This window comes from Ranitomeya variabilis, chromosome 2 (assembly GCF_051348905.1).
Source record: "Ranitomeya variabilis isolate aRanVar5 chromosome 2, aRanVar5.hap1, whole genome shotgun sequence".
Classification (NCBI taxonomy): domain Eukaryota; kingdom Metazoa; phylum Chordata; class Amphibia; order Anura; family Dendrobatidae; genus Ranitomeya; species Ranitomeya variabilis.
In genome coordinates, this window is record NC_135233.1 from 428,185,122 (window position 1) to 428,204,368 (window position 19,247).

Below are 19,247 nucleotides of genomic sequence, written 5' to 3' on the forward strand. Positions count from 1 at the left end.
GCATCTTGCTGGAATCTCTCTGGACTCGGGTCTACAGTTTGTTCTTCCAACTGTTATGGGGGAATAGACTGAACCTGGTCAAGAGGGAGGTTACTTACCGTACGAGGAGACTAGGAGGGTTGGGTATGGTCAACCCTGTGGTATTCCTTGTGGATATCTTCATTAAGATCAATATTGCAGACCTCTAGAAAGAAAGGGCTCCTCCATGGGTATTCTCCTGTAGGGGATGGTTTCAGCCTTTCTTCCAGGAATGGGAGACAGGAGGGCAAGTGAAGGATCTTCGCACACTGCATGGACATCTTCCGGCTTACGCTACCTTGATTCTGAAGGTAATTCGTCGGTGGGTTCTGGGAATGTGGGAGATCAGGACTCTGCCAAGGAAACTCCTTGATAATAGGGTTCTGTTGACCCATTTCCAGAGGCCTCTGGCGCTCAGGGACTGCCCAAGTCGGGATCTTGGGGTGGGTTTGCATCTTTTGAATTCTATCAGGATCCCCTCAAAGTTTTGGGACTTGGCTTGGCGCTGCTTCCATGGGAAACTATGTGTGAGGGACAATCTGAAGTGTAGGAGCTCTGAGGACAGGAATTGTCCTCGGGAGCATTGTGGTACCTTGCTGGAAAGCATGGACCACTTCCTGCTTCATTGTCCCTTCAACACAGAGGTGTACAACAGGGTGGGCGCCTTCATTGGCTGGTCTCGGCTGGCCGGTCTCTCCTATGTGGAATGGGCCTATGGAGCATTCGGAGACCTTGGTGGTAGGGACCGCTGCACCTTATTTCTAGTTAGCGCAGTGGTTAGTTATCACACGTGGAACGCACGGTGCTTAGTATCGACGCAACGAAAAATCCTCCCAGTGGACGATGTGTTTAGGACCATACTCGGTGATCTGGTGAAGGTGCGCTCTCTGGAGTATGGGAGACTGGGCACACGGAGGGCCGCGCTCCTCTGGAGGGGCTTTTCTTTTAGTGTGCCCTAGTCTGGCCATCTCCTTTCCTGGTGGTGGGCTGCTGCTGACACTGTAGATTTTTGTTTTGTTTGATCATTATACAGTGATGTAGGGCTGCAGGCGCCGAAGTTGGGCTTCATGATTTGTAATTATTGTGGTATGTGCTGCTGTATATATTGTATATATTGTATATGGGGATATAGATTTGGGTGTAGGTGTTAGGTTGGGTGGTGGGAAAAGGGGGGAGGTGGGTTTATCTTGTGGGACTATGGGACACTGGGTTGTTTGGGGGAAAAACTGGCACTGCCTGATCTGGCCTATGGACGTTGGACATGAACTGAAGCATGAGACGCAGGACCAGCTCTCAGGTCAGTGCGGAGGTTGGGAATGGTGCGCTTGAGTGTGGGGTGGTGTTTAGCTTAGTATTGTATATATTTGCATACTTTGTGGTTATTTTATTTATAAAAAAAATAAATAAATAAATAAATAATAATAATAAAAAAATAAAAATTAAAATAATAATTATAATAATAATAATAAAAATATGTATGTGTATATAGCCTTTGTTTGCTATTGTTTATTTGTTTTTGTGTGCTATTGTTTATATTGTTTGCTATTATTTAGTTTGGTGACCGAACCAGAAGGTGTAAGTACTTAATGTTAGTTATTATTAGTTATTATTCTGTATATAAAATATGCGTGAGAGGAGAGGATGAGCGGCTGGACCAGTGTTCATTATACTGATTATTTTCTGGCTGATATTTCTGTTTTGTTTCTGTTATTATTATTGTTATGTTTTTCATTTTTATAATAAAAGATCTATAGGATGTAACTCAGGATCAGTAATGTAATGTATGTACACAGTGACTGCACCAGCAGAATAGTGAGTGCAGCTCTGGAGTATAATACAGGATCAGTACAGGATCAGTAACGTAATGTACACAGTGACTTACTGTATGTTTTTATAAATGTGTGTGTAATAACGTCAATAACATAGTTCTGTATGGTTTAAAACACTCTATAGCTCCCCGGAAGCTTTCAGTTTGCTGCTCCGGTGCTTTCAGTTTGCTGCTCCGGGATTTTGTTGCTACTTTGTCTATTTTGAGTTTGACCTAATACATGTTTGACTTCATTTAGGAAATCTTGTACTTAAAACTTTTGACTTTGCAGTAAACAATAAAATGCCTTAAAACATTATCTCTCATTATTCTGGCATTTGGCAAATATTAATAATTATGGTAATCCTTAATGACCTAACTGGGGAAAGGTTTATTCTGATTTCATGTCAGATATTGAGAAATCCCTGCAGATGTGTCCTTATATATAGTGGATGGAACGTCTGCTTTCAGCTGTGTGCGCAGTGATTCTGTAGATTCATCGTATATATAATCTAGTTATTCAGGCACTTCTTACCACATTGATACAACGCGTTTATCTTTGTAACATCCAAGTTGCTGAGACCATATCTCTGTCCGATGGGCACTGAGGGGTCGGGTTTCGGTAGGATAGTAGGGTGGTAACTTGTTATAGAGAAGGCGTATCTAGAGGAAAGAGGAAACACATCGGGGGGATCAATGATACATTTCGGGGGATTAATGATAAATATCAGGGAGATTAATGATACATATTGGGGGATTAATGATACATATCGGGGGATTAATGATACATATCGGGGATTAAAGATACATATCGGGGGATTAATGCTACATATCGGGGGATTAATGATACATATCGGGGGATTAATGATATATATCGGGGGATTAATGCTGCATATCGGGGGATGAATGATACATACCGGGGGATTAATGCTACATATCGGGGGATTAATGATACATATCGGGGGATTAATGATACATATCGGGGGAATTAATGCTACATATTGGGGGATTAATGCTACATATCGGGGGATTAATGATACATATTGGGGGGATTAATGATACATATCGGGGGATTAATGATATATATCGGGGGATTAATGCTACATATCGGGGGATGAATGATACATACCGGGGGATTAAAGATATATATTGGCGGATTAATGCTAAATATCGGGGGATTAATGATACATATCGGGGGATTAATGATACATATCGGGGGGATTAATGCTACATATCGGGATTAATGATACATATCGGGGGAATTAATGATACATATCGGGGGATTAATGATACATATCGGGAGATTAATGATACATATCGGGGATTAAATACATATATTGGGGGATTAATGCTACATATGGGGGGATTAATGATACATATGGGGGGATTAATGCTACATATCGGGGGCTGAATGATACATATCGGGGGGGATTAATGATACATATCGTGGGATTAATGATACATATCGGGGGGATTAATGCTTCATATCGGGGGATTAATGATGATACATAGCGGGGGATTAATGATACATATCTGGGGGATTAATGCTACATATCGGGAGATTAATGATACATACCGGGGGATTAATGATACATATCGGGGGATTAATGCTACATATCGGGGCATTAATGATACATATCTGGGGGATTAATGATACATATCTGCAGGATTAATGATACATATCGGGGGATTAATGATACATATCGGGGGGTTAATGATACATATCGGGGGGATTAATGCTACATATCGGGGGATTAATGCTACATATTGGGGGATTAATTATACATATCGGGGATTAATGATACATATCGGCAGGATTAATGATACATATCGTTGGATTAATGATACAAATCTGGGGGTTAATGATACATATCGGCAGGATTAATGATACATATCGGTGGATTAATGATACATATCGGGGGGTTAATTATACATATCGGGGGGTTAATGATACATATCGGCAGGATTAATGATACATATCGGTGGATTAATGATACATATCTGGGGGTTAATGATACACATCGGCAGGATTAATGATACATATCGGTGGATTAATGATACATATCGGGGGGTTAATGATACATATCGGGGGGTTAATGATACATATCGGTGGATTAATGATACATATCTGGGGGTTAATGATACACATCGGCAGGATTAATGATACATATCGGTGGATTAATGATACATATCGGGGGGTTAATGATACATATCGGCAGGATTAATGATACATACTGAGCCCAGTGTCAGGTACAGAAGTTCTCGTGTATTTGTGGTGTTCCTATCAGACACAGGAGGCCGCGCAGACAGAATAATCTCTGTAATTATGGCAGATCATGGTGATGATCATTACTGGGACGCCCCCTCTGGGCTGTCACACACATGACACATATGGCTGGAATAGGACATTACCCTCCCATGCCGCCACGATAATATCCTGCAGCTTCTCATTACAGGCGTCACTGATCCCCCTGGCTTTGTGTTCTCCACGTTGACTCTCATGGGGCGGCTTTTATTGTCACGTGGTCACTCAAAGTCACTGCCGGCCCCAATACCAATCAGACAACACTAAGTGCAACTCGCTGAATATGTCAGAACCAGACAAATTCTGAATCCGATCCATTTAAGACGCCACCAGATGTGCGTGGCAGCAGCCTATTCCCCTCTCCTCATTGAAAACACATGAATGCTCGTCCGGGCATTGACACCCTAATGACACTCGTTTCTCTGAAGTGGAAAGTCCTAGGTCCTTAAAGTGGTGGAGGCCATAGGATCGTCCTGTCTGCGTTCCACTATAGTCCAGCCCTGCTCCTTTCTTTTATCAGAGGCTGATATTAATGGTTTATGCTTATCATAGGTCATCAATATCAGATCGATGGGGGTCCAACAGATGTCTCCCCCACTGATCGCATGTTTGTAGCTCCTGTGGCAGATGAATGTATACAACGTAGTGGCCAGTCTCGGATCACATTCACTTTAATAGGAGTCGAGTTGCAGTACCGAGAACGGCCACTACACAGTGTACAGAGCTGTGCTGTATTGGCTCCATGCACTGTGTACATCCGGCCACCGGGAGAGCTGCAAACAGATGATCAATGATCAGTGTTTTAGTTCTTGACAACCCCTTGTATATGGCTCTTAAAGGAACATGTCAGAAATTCCCAATTCCTATGGACATGTACGGGGACCATATTATCGTTCAATGACTCTCAAAACTGATATAGAGTCTTGATTCAGCCATGTGAATGAGGCCTACATGTATCTCCTCCTACGATGGATTCTTCTCACCTTCCATAGTGCATTACGGAGGAGTAGTCATAGGCAAGTCCTAAGTTATTGGTGTTGTACTTCAGAAAGTTTGAAGCTGTTCCTGCAAAGGTAAAAAAGTCATAAACAGTAAAACATCAGGACCCTAAATGGGGTTAGTTTACCAAGTGATGTCATCAGGTGACATCACAGCTCCATCAGAATGACTTTCCAGAACCTTACCGGGAAAGGTGTTCTCCAGTAATATATCCACATAGTCGTCACGGTCACTTCTGCTATGCTCATGAGCAAATCCCAGGGCATGGTTCAGCTCGTGCTGGATGGTCCCGTGTCCCAAACATTCAATATCCAGAGACAGTGGCTGACCGCTTCCTCTCTTACCCATGTAGGACCAACATCTAGGAGAAAGCTTTATTATTCATTGTATGACCGGGATGATGGCACCTTTGTTAGAAAAACATCGTCTACGTACCCGCTGTTCATTACTATCTGCAAATAATCAGATTCTGTTGTCCTATTCACAAATCGCACACAAGTGAGAGTCTCAAATTCCTTCATGGCCGCGTTGATGAGTGACACAGAAGGGGCACCTGAAGATAAAGTGGCAAGATTTATAAAACAGGCATTATGGGTCATCAAGAAATATTGGAAAATACACATGAGACATGTTTGTCTGCAGCTGACAACATTTTACAGTTTTGCATGCAATACCATGTTTCACCACAAGGTGTTACCGCGAGCTGCACAAGTGTAGTACCAATTTCTATATCGCCACCTAGTGGTGGAAATATTTATATAAGTAATTTACTTTTTTTTTAAAGCTCGGGAATGTTCAAATATGTTCACACTTTAGATTAAAATCCGAATTCGAGGTAATACCTTTTGGCGTCACTTTTATAGAGCTGAGCAGAAACACCAGCCACAACCCATAGACAGGTGAGTCTATGTTTCCAGAACATATCCGCCAATGTTTTCTAATCAATGCCATTAGTCCCCAACAGTATTTGGTACAGTAAATGTGTGGTCACATTGACATATTTTTGCTGAGTTTTTGGAGCATAAACTCTCCAAAAACCACGATTTTTTATTTGATATTTAGAGTTTCTGCTCCAAAAACTCAGAAAAAAAGTCTCAGTGTGAACACACCCCAATAGTATGTGCTCATGGATTTTTGGGGGAGTTTGTCCACTCCCAAAAAAATACCATAAAAATTGTTTAGAAAAATTCTTCCTATTTATTTCTATTGTATATCCGCCTTGCTGGTCATATGTTCAATCTTTTGAGAAAGTGCATGTTGCTTCTTTGAAGCGGCTCCTGATAGAATTATCTCGACCTGTACACTATGCAACTAAGGGGCTGAAAAAAAACACTGCAGGAAAAAAACTCTTCTAAAGTTCTTCAAAAACTCTTCAAAACTGCACCAGGAAATGAAAAACTTCTCAAAACCCTCCCGGAAGAAGGAGAACTTCCTACAGAAGTTTGACCTAGAAAGGTCGTCGGATTTAACCACCTTACAAAACCTTCATGTGCACATAGTCTGCGGCTGTGGACACCATTATTATACTCACGGAAGTCAGATGAAATGGTATACGGCACATTGACAATTCCAGCGCTGTTCTTACTCCATCTACACGTATCGTCATCACACTTTATGGCGCTGCGACCGATATCGAGGGCAAGGTCCCCTTCATACAATGGTATTTTGCTACCTGGAGACGGACACATTTCAGTATCAGTTTGAGTTACAGATACAGAACTCACGGACATATGAATCTCAGATCATCTTACATTTTAAATTACTATGGAAACTTATTTTAATATATTTATTTTGGGCTGAAAATAATTTTTGCATAATTTTGTTTTGCACCTTTTAGCTGCTTGCTTATCTGGCTGCAGAATAAGTTAACTGAGAATCCGTCAGCGAGCTCGTTCTAACAGAAAGTTTGTAACTTTTACCCGTTTTTTTTATAAACTCCTCTGTGCCGATTCGTGACCACATACAACATCAAAGTTGAGCTGAACTTTGATGTGGTCATAAATCAGCATGACAGCTCAGAAAAAAACACATTAGGGACAATTCATCATTTGTATTTTATTAAGCATCTTCTCTTTGTTGTTTTTTGGTTTTCTTTACCATTTTTGTTCCAATTCCTTCAATTAATTTTGATCAAATTATAGATTGTCTTCTTTTTTTTTAATCCTTTTTTAGCCCGAAAATTCACACGATCCTTTAAAATGTCCCACATTAATTTTCAACAGTGCAAGAAATAAAAGAAGTCAGATTTTTTACTCCCTTAGGGTACAAGAGTAAAATTGGACAAAAAATATTTGTGACATTTAAAAAAGTCAGAAATAATAAGGCTAAAACATCAGGATGATCGAAACCATAATGCTAAATTAAAAAGAAAAAAAACAAACAGACGAAATGAATAAATATTATCTTTAAAAAAAAAGCTCAAATAAAATAATGAATAAAATGCAAATATAAAAGTCACTATTTAAAAGCATTTTTACTCCAGAAGAAAGGTGCAAAAACGATGATGAATCGGGAACAAAGCGTTGCGATCTCTGCAGGCAGGAAAACAAAGGACACGTAAAAGGTAAACTCAATTGCAAAAAAAATATTTTAGCCCAAAATGTATACCCTTAAGTAAAAAATAAAAAAAGAAAGAACCATTTCCTCTAAGGCGTTTATGTCCTCTAAGCCCCAACTTTTGTGTCAATGAATGAAGGTAAATCAGATCTGAGTGTGTCTGCAAAAATAAGATACATTTACTAAAAACCAGCAACATTGTTATGTACACAGCCATTATTCTTAGGGAAGACAAGCCCCACCCCCGAGGACCCGCCTTCACCTTGATGACATGGATTTCTATCCCTTTTAGGTCTGTGGAGAAGAAAGAAGCTACAGTGTTATGATCCTTAGTAGTTGAGGATGACAAAATACTCCAGCTAAGTAACAAAACATAGGACAAGCTCTAGAGAGGTGGCAAACTGGACTGACCGCAAATCTGAACCTATCCAACACACTAAAGGTAGCCGGTGAACGTGTCTAAAATCCTAGACGTCTCGAGCCAGCCTGAGGAACTAACTACCCCTAGAGAGAAAGAAAGACCTCACTTGCCTCCAGAGAAATAATCCCCAAAGATATAGAAGCCCCCAACAAATAATAACGGTGAGGTAAGAGGAAGGCACATACACAGGGGTGAAAGCAGATTCAGCAAATGAGGCCCACTAATACTAGATAGCAGAAAATAGAAAAGGGGTCTGTGCGATCAGTAAAAAACCCTTACAAAATATCCACACTGAGATTTCAAGAACCCCCGCACCAACTAACGGTGTGGGGGGAGAAACTCAGTCCCCTAGAGCAACCAGCAAGCGAGAAAACCACATTTTAGCAAGCTGGACAAGAAACATGATGAATGCTGATAATCAAAAAATAAACAAACAAAAACTTAGCTTGTCTTGGAGAGACTGGGAGCAAGGTAGTCACAAGGAATCTGAAGAGCACTGAATACATTGAGAGCAGGCAAGGAACTGAGTATCCAGGTGAGCTAAATAGGAAACCAACCAAGGATAACGAACCAGCTGATGCTGCCAACCTGCAGAAAGACAACACTACACAGTACCGCTTGTGACCACTAGAGGGAGCCCAAAAATAGAGTTCACAACAGTACCCCCCCTTGAGGAGGGGTCACCGAACCCTCATCAAGACCCCCAGGGCGATCAGGATGAGTGGTAAAGGATCACAAAATACTCCAGCTAAGTAACAAAACATAGGACAAGCTCTAGAGAGGTGGCAAACTGGACTGACCGCAAATCTGAACCTATCCAACACACTAAAGGTAGCCGGTGAACGTGTCTAAAATCCTAGATGTCTCGAGCCAGCCTGAGGAACTAACTACCCCTAGAGAGAAAGAAAGACCTCACTTGCCTCCAGAGAAATAATCCCCAAAGATATAGAAGCCCCCAACAAATAATAACGGTGAGGTAAGAGGAAGGCACATACACAGGGGTGAAAGCAGATTCAGCAAATGAGGCCCACTAATACTAGATAGCAGAAAATAGAAAAGGGGTCTGTGCGGTCAGTAAAAAACCCTTACAAAATATCCACACTGAGATTTCAAGAACCCCCGCACCAACTAACGGTGTGGGGGGAGAAACTCAGTCCCCTAGAGCAACCAGCAAGCGAGAAAATCACATTTTAGCAAGCTGGACAAGAAACATGATGAATGCTGATAATCAAAAAATAAACAAACAAAAACTTAGCTTGTCTTGGAGAGACTGGGAGCAAGGTAGTCACAAGGAATCTGAAGAGCACTGAATACATTGAGAGCAGGCAAGGAACTGAGTATCCAGGTGAGCTAAATAGGAAACCAACCAAGGATAACGAACCAGCTGATGCTGCCAACCTGCAGAAAGACCACACTACACAGTACCGCTTGTGACCACTAGAGGGAGCCCAAAAATAGAGTTCACAACACTACAGTTTGTCATCACTCAACTCGCTGAGCACCTTTTTATAATTGGGGACTTTATTCTCCATCATGACCGTTTCTGCCCGGGGGTGGGGATATAGACAATTCTCCATTTACCGAGGAATTGTACAATTTATTTATATCTCTACCCAGGCTCGGACTGGCCCACCGGATAACCGGAGGATCCTCCGGTGGGCCCAGGCACTGACACCTGCTGGCAGGGCCCCCACCACTCCAGGCCCCCCCCCCCGCTCCAGGGCCCCCCCCCGGCCGCCCGCCCTCCTTGAAGACGATACTCACCCTGCTCCAGCGATGGTCTCGGCGTCTGCACTGCAGCTCGTCCTGCTTGTGCGGTCACGTGGTACCGCTCATTAAGGTCATGAATATGCGCATACTCATGACCTTAATGACAGTATCACATGACCGCACAAGCAGGAAGAAGATGCTGCGCCGCCGCCGGGAGTCGGGACAGAGCACGAGCGCGAGGGATGTCGGCACGGCTGTGCAAGTTTGTGGGACAGGTGAGTATGACTATGAGGGACGGGGGGACTGGGGGATGGAGGACATAAGCCGGCGCGCTGTGCAAGATGGGTGCGGGTGCCGGGGGGGGTAATAGTCTGGGGCAGATTGCTGGACACACTGGGGGCAGTGCTGGACACTGGGGCAGATTGCTGGACACACTGGGGGCAGTGCTGGACACTGGGGCAGATTGCTGGACACACTGGGGGCAGTGCTGGACACACTGGGGGCAGTGCTGGACACTGGGGCAGATTGCTGGACACACTGGGGGTAGTGCTGGACACTGGGGCAGATTGCTGGACACACTGGGGGCAGTGCTGGACACTGGGGCAGATTGCTGGACACACTGGGGCAGTGCTGGACACTGGGCAGATTGCTGGACACACTGGTGGTAATATGCTGGACACTGGGGCAGATTGCTGGACATACTGGGGCAGATTGATGGACAACCTGGGGGTAATATGCTTGACATACTGGGGAAGATTGCTGGACACACTGTCTGGGGGCAATGCTGGACACACTGGGGCAGATTGCTGGACACACTGGGGGTAATATGCTGGACACACTGGGGCAGATTGCTGGACACACTGTCTGGGGTAATATGCTGGACACACTGGGGTAGATTGCTGGACACACTGGGGGAAATGCGGGACACACTGGGGCAATATGCTTGACATACCGGGGAAGATTGCTGGACACACTGTCTGGGGGCAATGCTGGACATACTGGGGCAGATTGCTGGACACACTGGGGGTAATATGCTGGACACACTAGGGGTAATATGCTGGACACACTGGGGCAGATTGCTGGACACACTGGGGGCAGGACTGGAGGCATGGGCAGAATGTAGATACGGGGCATGATTGGAGACAATGGGCAGAATGAAAGACATGGGGCAGGATTGGATTATGGGGCAGGATGGATACGATGGAGACAGAATGGGGCAGGATGGGGAGATCATATGGGGTAGAATGGATACTCATGAGGGCAGGATGCGAGAACATATGGCTGGAGCCAGGAATGAGATAAACGGGGCCAGGGTGGGGAATATTATTACCATAGGGGATAATTAAGGGATATTATTACTGCAGTGATGTATTTATTTTATTTTTTGAGGACACTGTTTTAAATGGGGGGGCGGTCCTGTTAGTGTGCAGAGTGACACTATATCGCCTTTTTTTCTTCATGTGGTGTAATCTAGAAGTTGTGAAAAATTAAGTAATGTGTTCTGCAAGCGGAGCTCGAGATAACTGTGTTATTTCCTGCAGAAACGAGTCCTGGCTGGATGAAGTGATGGCGGTCTGTGCTGGATGAAGATGAAGGACTTCACCTAGAGACGTCACTGGTGAGTCAGTGTGTTACCTATACACTGACACTATACACTGTATACTATATACAGAGGTCCTATGTACAATGTCACCAGTGATCACTGTATTACCTATACATTATATACAGAGCTCCTGTGTATAATACCACCAGTGATCTCTGTATTACCTCTACACAGACATTGCATACTAAGTACAGATCTCCTGTGTATAATGTCACTTAGGCTGCCGTCACACATTCAGTATTTGGTCTGTAATTTACATCAGTATTTGTAAGCCAAAACCAGGAGTGGGTGATAAATACAGAAGTGGTGCATATGTTTCTATTATACTTTGCCTCTGATTGTTCCACTCCTGGTTTTGGCTTACAAATACTGATGTAAAATACTGACCAAATACTGCTAGTGTGACGGCAGCCTTATGGTGATAGTATTGTGTTTTGGCTTTTTTTTATTTCTGATCAGTATTGTAGTATTCCGTCACTATGTAGTGGTAATATGTGGTCTGAAAATGGTGTTGTGGTAGTTGTCCCTTGTATGTGCTATTTGGTCACCAAGTGGTGGTAATATGTGGTCTTGACATGGTGCGGTGGTATTTGTCCCTTGTATGTAGTATTATTCGGTCACTATGTGGTCTGGTCATGGTGTGGTGGTATTTCTTCCTGAATGTGGTAATATTGGTCTTGGTATAGTGGATTGTGTTGTGTATGGCGGTCATTTGTTCTCTCTGATATTAATTAGGAGAAGATTCTTTATTTCCATTAGAGTTTTAATGCTTTGTACACAGCGGCGGAGATGCACTTACAGGGGGTTTCCTGTGGAAAAAAGTAATCACCTCTCCACAGGATAAGTGATAACGTATTGATTGGTGGGGGTCTGACTGCTTTGACCCATTCAGCAAAATGTGGAACTTTTTATCCCCATTAGACTGGAGTGGCATGTCCGACTAGATCACTGATCCATTCATTCACTCTGTGGCTGCACTTGTTTTTTTCTGGAAGCCCCAAAGAGAATGAATGGAGCTGCGGTCAGAAATCCCACCTGCCGCTGCATTTTAAAATAGTGATAAAAGTGTCCTGTCAGGGATAAAACTTCCCCATTCTTCCGATCGGTGCAGTTTCTAATGGTCGGATCTAAGCGATCACCTATCCTGTGGAGCCCATGGATCAGTGATAACTTGTTTTAACCAAGAACCCCATTAATGTAAAGTACCGTAATTATACATCCCAGTTATTGGGGCACACGGTAGATGTGCAGCAGCCGCCGGTGTTTTACAGCCGATGCCCCACTATAATGACAGATATTTGCATATAGCTGTAGGGTGGGCCCCTAGAGTCCATTCCTCTGGTGGGCCCCAGACACCCCAGTCCGACGCTGTCTCTACCTTTGTTGGAAGCTGAGATGATGCTGAAAACATCCGGAGGCTCCACTTCTAGAACTTCCTTTATATTCTCTGTTGATGCGGAAAAAGAAGTTAGCAGAAGTAGTCTATATCCATTGATCATGGGAGTTGTAGTCCTTATAACTTCTGTAATTTACAAATGCAAAGAAATATCAGTCTCGGACAGGTCATCAATATCTGATCCATCGGAAATGGGGGCGACTTCTGTTGGGGGCTGACCTCTGTTAGGCTGAGCTTATCGTTCTGAGTCATTCGGATGTTCCCTCTCCTCCCTCACAGAATGCAGCACAGTGGACAGAAGCTGCATCTTCTCTCCCCACCGTCCCCTTTCTAAAAGTCAGCTATTTACTACCTCCCTGCACCCGCACACCCATCCCCCATCCATCATCCTCATCTGGTATTTACTTCCTCTCTGTATCTACATTTCCCACCCCTGCGCTTCCAAATGGTCTGCTATTTACGGTACTTCTTCCTTGCAGGTGCACACTCCACATCTCCCTAAGGTCTGTTATGTACTACTTCCCTGCAGCTGCACACCCCACTCTTCCACTTCCTCTCTATCTGCCATTTTCTTTCTCCTTGCAGCTGCACACCCCACACCTCACTCCTTCCTGCCTGTCTGCTATTTACTTCTCCCTTGCAGCTGCACACCCCACACCTCGCTTCTTCCTACCTGTCTGCTATTTACTACTCCCCTGCAGCTGCACACCCCACACCACTCTCCTCTCTACCTATCTGCTATTTCCTTCCTCCTTGCAGCTGCACAACCCACACCTCTATCCTCCCTACCTGTCCGCTATTTCCTTCCTCCTTGCAGCTGCACACCCCACACCTCTATCCTCCTTACCTATCTGCTATTTTCTTCCTCCTTGCAGCTGCACACCCCACACCTCGCTCCTTCCTACCTGTCTGCTATTTACTTCTCCCTTGCAGCTGCACACCCCACACCTCTATCCTCCCTACCTGTCTGCTATTTACTTCTCCCTTGCAGCTGCACATCCCACACCTCTCTCCTTCCTACCTGTCTATTTACTTCTCCCTTGCAGCTGCACACCCCACACCTCTCTCCTCTATACCTATCTGCTATTTCCTTCCTCCCTTGCAGCTGCACACCCCACACCTCTATCCTCCCTACCTGTCTGCTATTTCCTTCCTCCTTGCAGCTGCACACCCCACACCTCTATCCTCCCTACCTCTCAGCTATTTACTTCTCCCTTGCAGCTACACACCCCACACCTCCCTCCTTCCTACCTGTCTATTTACTTCTCCCTTGCAGCTGCACACCCCACACCTCTATCCTTCCTACCTGTCTGCTATTTACTTCTCCCTTGCAGCTGCACACCCCACACCTCTATCCTCCCTACCTGTCTGCTATTTACTTCTCCCTTGCAGCTGCACATCCCACACCTCTCTCCTTCCTACCTGTCTATTTACTTCTCCCTTGCAGCTGCACACCCCACACCTCTCTCCTCTATACCTATCTGCTATTTCCTTCCTCCCTTGCAGCTGCACACCCCACACCTCTATCCTCCCTACCTGTCTGCTATTTCCTTCCTCCTTGCAGCTGCACACCCCACACCTCTATCCTCCCTACCTCTCAGCTATTTACTTCTCCCTTGCAGCTACACACCCCACACCTCCCTCCTTCCTACCTGTCTATTTACTTCTCCCTTGCAGCTGCACACCCCACACCTCTATCCTTCCTACCTGTCTGCTATTTACTTCTCCCTTGCAGCTACACACTCCACACCTCTCTCCTTCCTACCTGTCATTCACTTCTCTGCAGCAGCACACCCCACACCTCTATCCTCCCTACCTCTCTGCTATTTACTTCTCCCTTGCAGCTGCACACCCCACACCTATCTCCTCCCTACCTATCTGCTATTTACTTCTCCCCTGCAGCTGCACACCCCACACCTCTCTCCCTCCTACCTGTCTGCTATTTACTTCTCCCCTGCAGCTGCACACCCCACACCTCACTCCTTCCTACCTGTCATTTACTTCTCTGCAGCATTACACCCCGTCTTTCCTCTCTTTTTGCTATTTTCACATTACACTATGTTTGAGATTGAGGCTTTTTTTTAACTTTTACAGGGAAAAACTACAGTATTTTTCACAATTTCATAAAGTTGCAAAATAAATTGTAGCATCATTTACTAACCTTTCTTAATTATTGATTCAAAATTCATCTGGAATGAATAGACAAGCAGAAACGGATGAGATGTGGCTTTATATCATTCAGATTATTTACAAATAGTGCCAATATGTACAGTGTGTATATGGTGTAGATTCTTTCCTAAAGGGTTGTCCACAAAAACCCCCACAGTTGATTGGGGATGACTTTCTGATCCCTGGTGGTCTGATAACTGGTACCCTGCGCGATCCCAATATTGGGGCTGTGGATCTTTGCAGCCGCATCCTGAATGCACAGAGATGCACATGCTCGGCCCCCGCTCCATTCATTGTCTATGGGACTGCCAAGTGCTCCGCTCTGATCTTCTGATCACTATAGCATTATATAGAATAAGTAGAATAATAATAACGATCATGTTATATATAGTTGTGACAACTTCTCATGCACAGAAGAACATTCAGCTCTGGATAATAGCTGATGGACTCTCCCCTATGAAATCTATATAGTCTAAGAGTACATTATATGGACGGATGGGACATATATGTATCAAAACCTCTGATTCAATGGAGTCTTGCAGTCTTCTTACCTGCAATGGCAATCCGGAGCACGCCTGGACCATGCAAGCCAGGAGCATGAACGATACCCTTCTGTTCGCTCTTTCGGGGTCCATCCTGCAGGGACTGAGATGACTTCTCTGTACTTCATGCAATATTTCAGTCTTGCCGTACAGAAGATCTGGTTTCCTCTTCTTCTTCCTCCAGACATCACCTTTATAGTCCTATCCTGAGACGTGACCTACCAATCAGTTTTCAGGATGAGGATGACATGCTACAACGATTAATGGCCCCTGGCTATAAGACGTGACCGACCAATCAGTTATCAGGATGAGGATGACATGCTACAACGATTAATGGCCCCTGGCTATCAGTGAGTAGCCTCACCGGATAAGGATGCTGGGATGATGGGTGAGGTAGTAATTATATCTGGGTCCGTTCGTTTCCAGACTGCAGAACAAATTGCAATTTTGCAAAGTGTTGATAATCGTAACCTAGAGGCGAGGCTTGTGCATGGGTTTTATTATTGATCTGCATTGTGCAGCAACATGCGTGAAAAATCGACTGAATGACATTAGGGTTTAGGGATCGGTAGCATAGCCCTTATAGAAATCTGTGCGTGCCGAATTACAGCTCAGAGGTTATATGTGGAGTTAGAATAAATTCATGTGCCTAATGTTCAGTGCTGCATCTTACTCCAATATAGGTCCACATGGAGAATTTAAAGCTGTTTTGCACCAGTTTTCTAACTCCCCTGTCAGGCACCGGCATCAGACCCTGCTCCCTTCTCCCATGGCCACCTCCCTTTGTTGTTGTCCATGCCAGGTTTCTCGGCTAGCCCCACCAACTCCACAGACACCATCACCCGAGGCCTTTTATGGCCGAGCTCACATTTTAGATATCAGTCGCATTGTCCACAGTTGCCCTAAGTTGGGCAGAGGATTTTGTCTACTTCACTTGGCTGAGCTCCAGCCTGGTATCTGTCATCCCCTCCATTTCTCCAGACTACCTTGCTTTATCCAGCATTATCAACAAGCTCAGTCCAATTTACTAGGTGCTGCCTACATCTAACTCTCAGCACGCAAGTTCCAAATCCTTTACTACTGTTCTCAGTCCTGTTCATACCTGGACTCTGTAATCTAAGGAATATATCTATTTAAGGATGTCTCTAAACTGCCTTTACTTTTCTGATACATCACTGCTATTAACCTGCCCAGCTGGAAGAAAATATACTCCATTGCTTCTCTGTCACATTGCTGCTGTTAACCATTGCCGTGCTAGAAGATACGAGACTACATTTATACTTGTAGATTGTGATCCCTCTCGGGCAGCGTCCTCTCTCCTCCTGTATCCTCACCCATCCCTTGTAGATTGTGAGCCCTCGCGGGCAGGGTCCTCTCTCCTCCTGTACCAGTCGTGACTTGCATTGATTAAGATTATTGTACTTGTTTTTTTATTATGTATACCCCTCCTCACATGTAAAGCGCCATGGAATAAGCCGGTTTGGCTTCCCCATAATACCTTGCAGCTTTCACATCACATGGGATAGCACAGTCAATCAGGATGGACTATCATAGCCAGTATAAAAACATAGGCAGGGAATGCAGCAGCCATACTGTGGTGAATCTGGACAGTAAGATAACGTTAAAGCTCATAGCTCAGAAGTAAAGATTGAGAGAGAAAGCCATAAAACACTGAAGAAACAACTCATATAGTGTGACAGCACAGCAGACGAGAACAGCGTCCATCCGTTTACCCATAGCCATGAATGTGGCCATCACTTTGACATGACTAAGGCTGTGTTGGCATTAAAAGATTATGGAGGTGGAACAAATCCTATTATGGGGTTACTTATCACATTAGTTTTGCAGGGAGGGGGCAATTACCGGGGCAGGCGCAGCACTCCTCACCTGTATGGCTGGACTGCACCTACCTCCTATCTCCATGACACAACTCAAATTATTCAACTATTAGAAAATATGGAAAGGTGAATTGATTTGATCACGTCAAGCATGATCAAAGTATTGAAGCGATATATATATACAATACTCACACAATCTAGCAACTGTCATAATTATTTTTACTTTTGTGGCAATTTTTTTTTCCAAACGGAAGGTACTGTAATGGGCACCAGATTTACCCCCAGTTACACTAACTTATTTATGACCCACTGGTAGAATTATGCCATCCAGCTGGGCCTGGTGCTCTGGCGCAGATATATCGATTAAACCATTTTGATTTGGCATAGATCTGAAATGAACCTGATTAATGTTATTGATAATGTATTATAATCACTGGCATTTGTACGTTATATTTTAATTGACTTTCACCTTTACTTGATGCACAGACAAAAATGGAACAAAAAAACACTTGCCGTTTTGTTGGTTTTACGAAGTGGATGTGTTTTTTCTATGTTTAGTGTAACGACTGTAACAGATGTATCAATCACCACGTCTGCAAAACGCATATTATTAAATGATTCCATTACACAACCTTGTACAGAGAACCCCAGAATTCCGGCAAAGCTGCTTCTGCTTGTCCAGCCTCCCTTTAAAAAAAAAATTTATGAAAATTTGGTAAAAACTTTTATCTACCCACAAAAACAACTGTTTGTCCTGCAAAAAAAAAACAATCCCTTGTGCGCTTCAGTAAATGTTATGGGTGTTTCAATGCAGCAGCTCTAATATTTTTATTCTCAAAAAAAAAAAATTATTTTACTTTGCAAAGGTCACATTATTGCCGACACCTGAGAGGAGCTGGTTTGATCAGAGATAACTCCGATTGCATCAGTTCAACCTTAAATGCCGCTGTCAAGCCTGGCCTCCAACATTGTGGCTGTCACTGCAGAGCCCATTGATCCATCACACGTGTGATCCTGAAGTGATGGGTTGTAAGCCCGGGAGGTTCCATGAAGGCTTCCATATTATCCTTATGCATCTTGTGGCTGAACCTCATAGGAGTCCAGTAATTTTTCAATGCACCACAATATTACATTATTTATAGTATTGTATAGGTTTAAGTCCCCTAAGAGGGACTACAGTAATTAAAAGTGTAAGAAAAAATTACAAAGTAAATAAATGAAATATATACTCATATATATATATATATATATATATATATATATATATATATATATATATATATATATATATATATATACACATATTTACATCATGATATAAAAGTTGATGTCACCCACCCTCAGTTTTCCTCAAACCAGGATAGCAAAATGTAAAAAGTATAAAAATAACATATTTGGTATTGACACTTTCATCATTGCCCAAACAAATAAAATATATAAATATCTATCCCATAGAGCGAAAGCTGAAACAAGAAAAAAAATATAAATGTCAGAATTGCCATTTTTTATTTTTAAAAGTAACAATTCCACTAAAACTATGCAATAAAAAGCGATCAAAATGTTATTCATGTCCCAAAATGGTATTAATAAAACTAATATTTTATGAGCAAATAACAAGCCCCCCATACTGCTCCATCCAGGGAAAAATAACAAAATTACAGATCTTATAAAATGGAGACACAAAACCAACTTTTTATATTTTGATTTTTTTTGTAAAATATACAAAGTATACGTTTAGTATCGCCGTTAATCATACTTTTTCCAGTATTTTATATGGTAAAGTGAAAGGCGACATTCAAAACTATATCGTGCTGAGCGAAAACAAGCCCTCCAAAAATAGTGATGACTTGCAAAAAGGGGAGGAAAAAGCAAACGTGCAGAAA

General features: G+C 43.3%; 1 protein-coding gene across 1 annotated transcript in view; it reads right to left on the bottom strand.

Annotated features, from left to right (window-relative positions):
- LOC143803827 (embryonic protein UVS.2-like) overlaps nt 1–16,337 on the bottom strand; it is a 43,921-nt gene extending 27,584 nt beyond the window's left edge. Inside the window, exons 1-9 of the mRNA XM_077281592.1 lie at nt 16,200–16,337; nt 15,536–15,744; nt 14,977–15,004; nt 12,798–12,866; nt 6,661–6,801; nt 5,565–5,682; nt 5,315–5,490; nt 5,114–5,195; nt 2,361–2,488 (exon numbers count right to left, since the gene is read on the bottom strand). Coding sequence (XP_077137707.1) covers nt 2,361–2,488; nt 5,114–5,195; nt 5,315–5,490; nt 5,565–5,682; nt 6,661–6,801; nt 12,798–12,866; nt 14,977–15,004; nt 15,536–15,619 — 826 coding nt within the window. The 5' untranslated portion in view covers nt 15,620–15,744; nt 16,200–16,337. The remainder of the gene's footprint in view (nt 1–2,360; nt 2,489–5,113; nt 5,196–5,314; nt 5,491–5,564; nt 5,683–6,660; nt 6,802–12,797; nt 12,867–14,976; nt 15,005–15,535; nt 15,745–16,199) is intronic.
- Between the last annotated feature and the right edge of the window lie 2,910 nt (nt 16,338–19,247).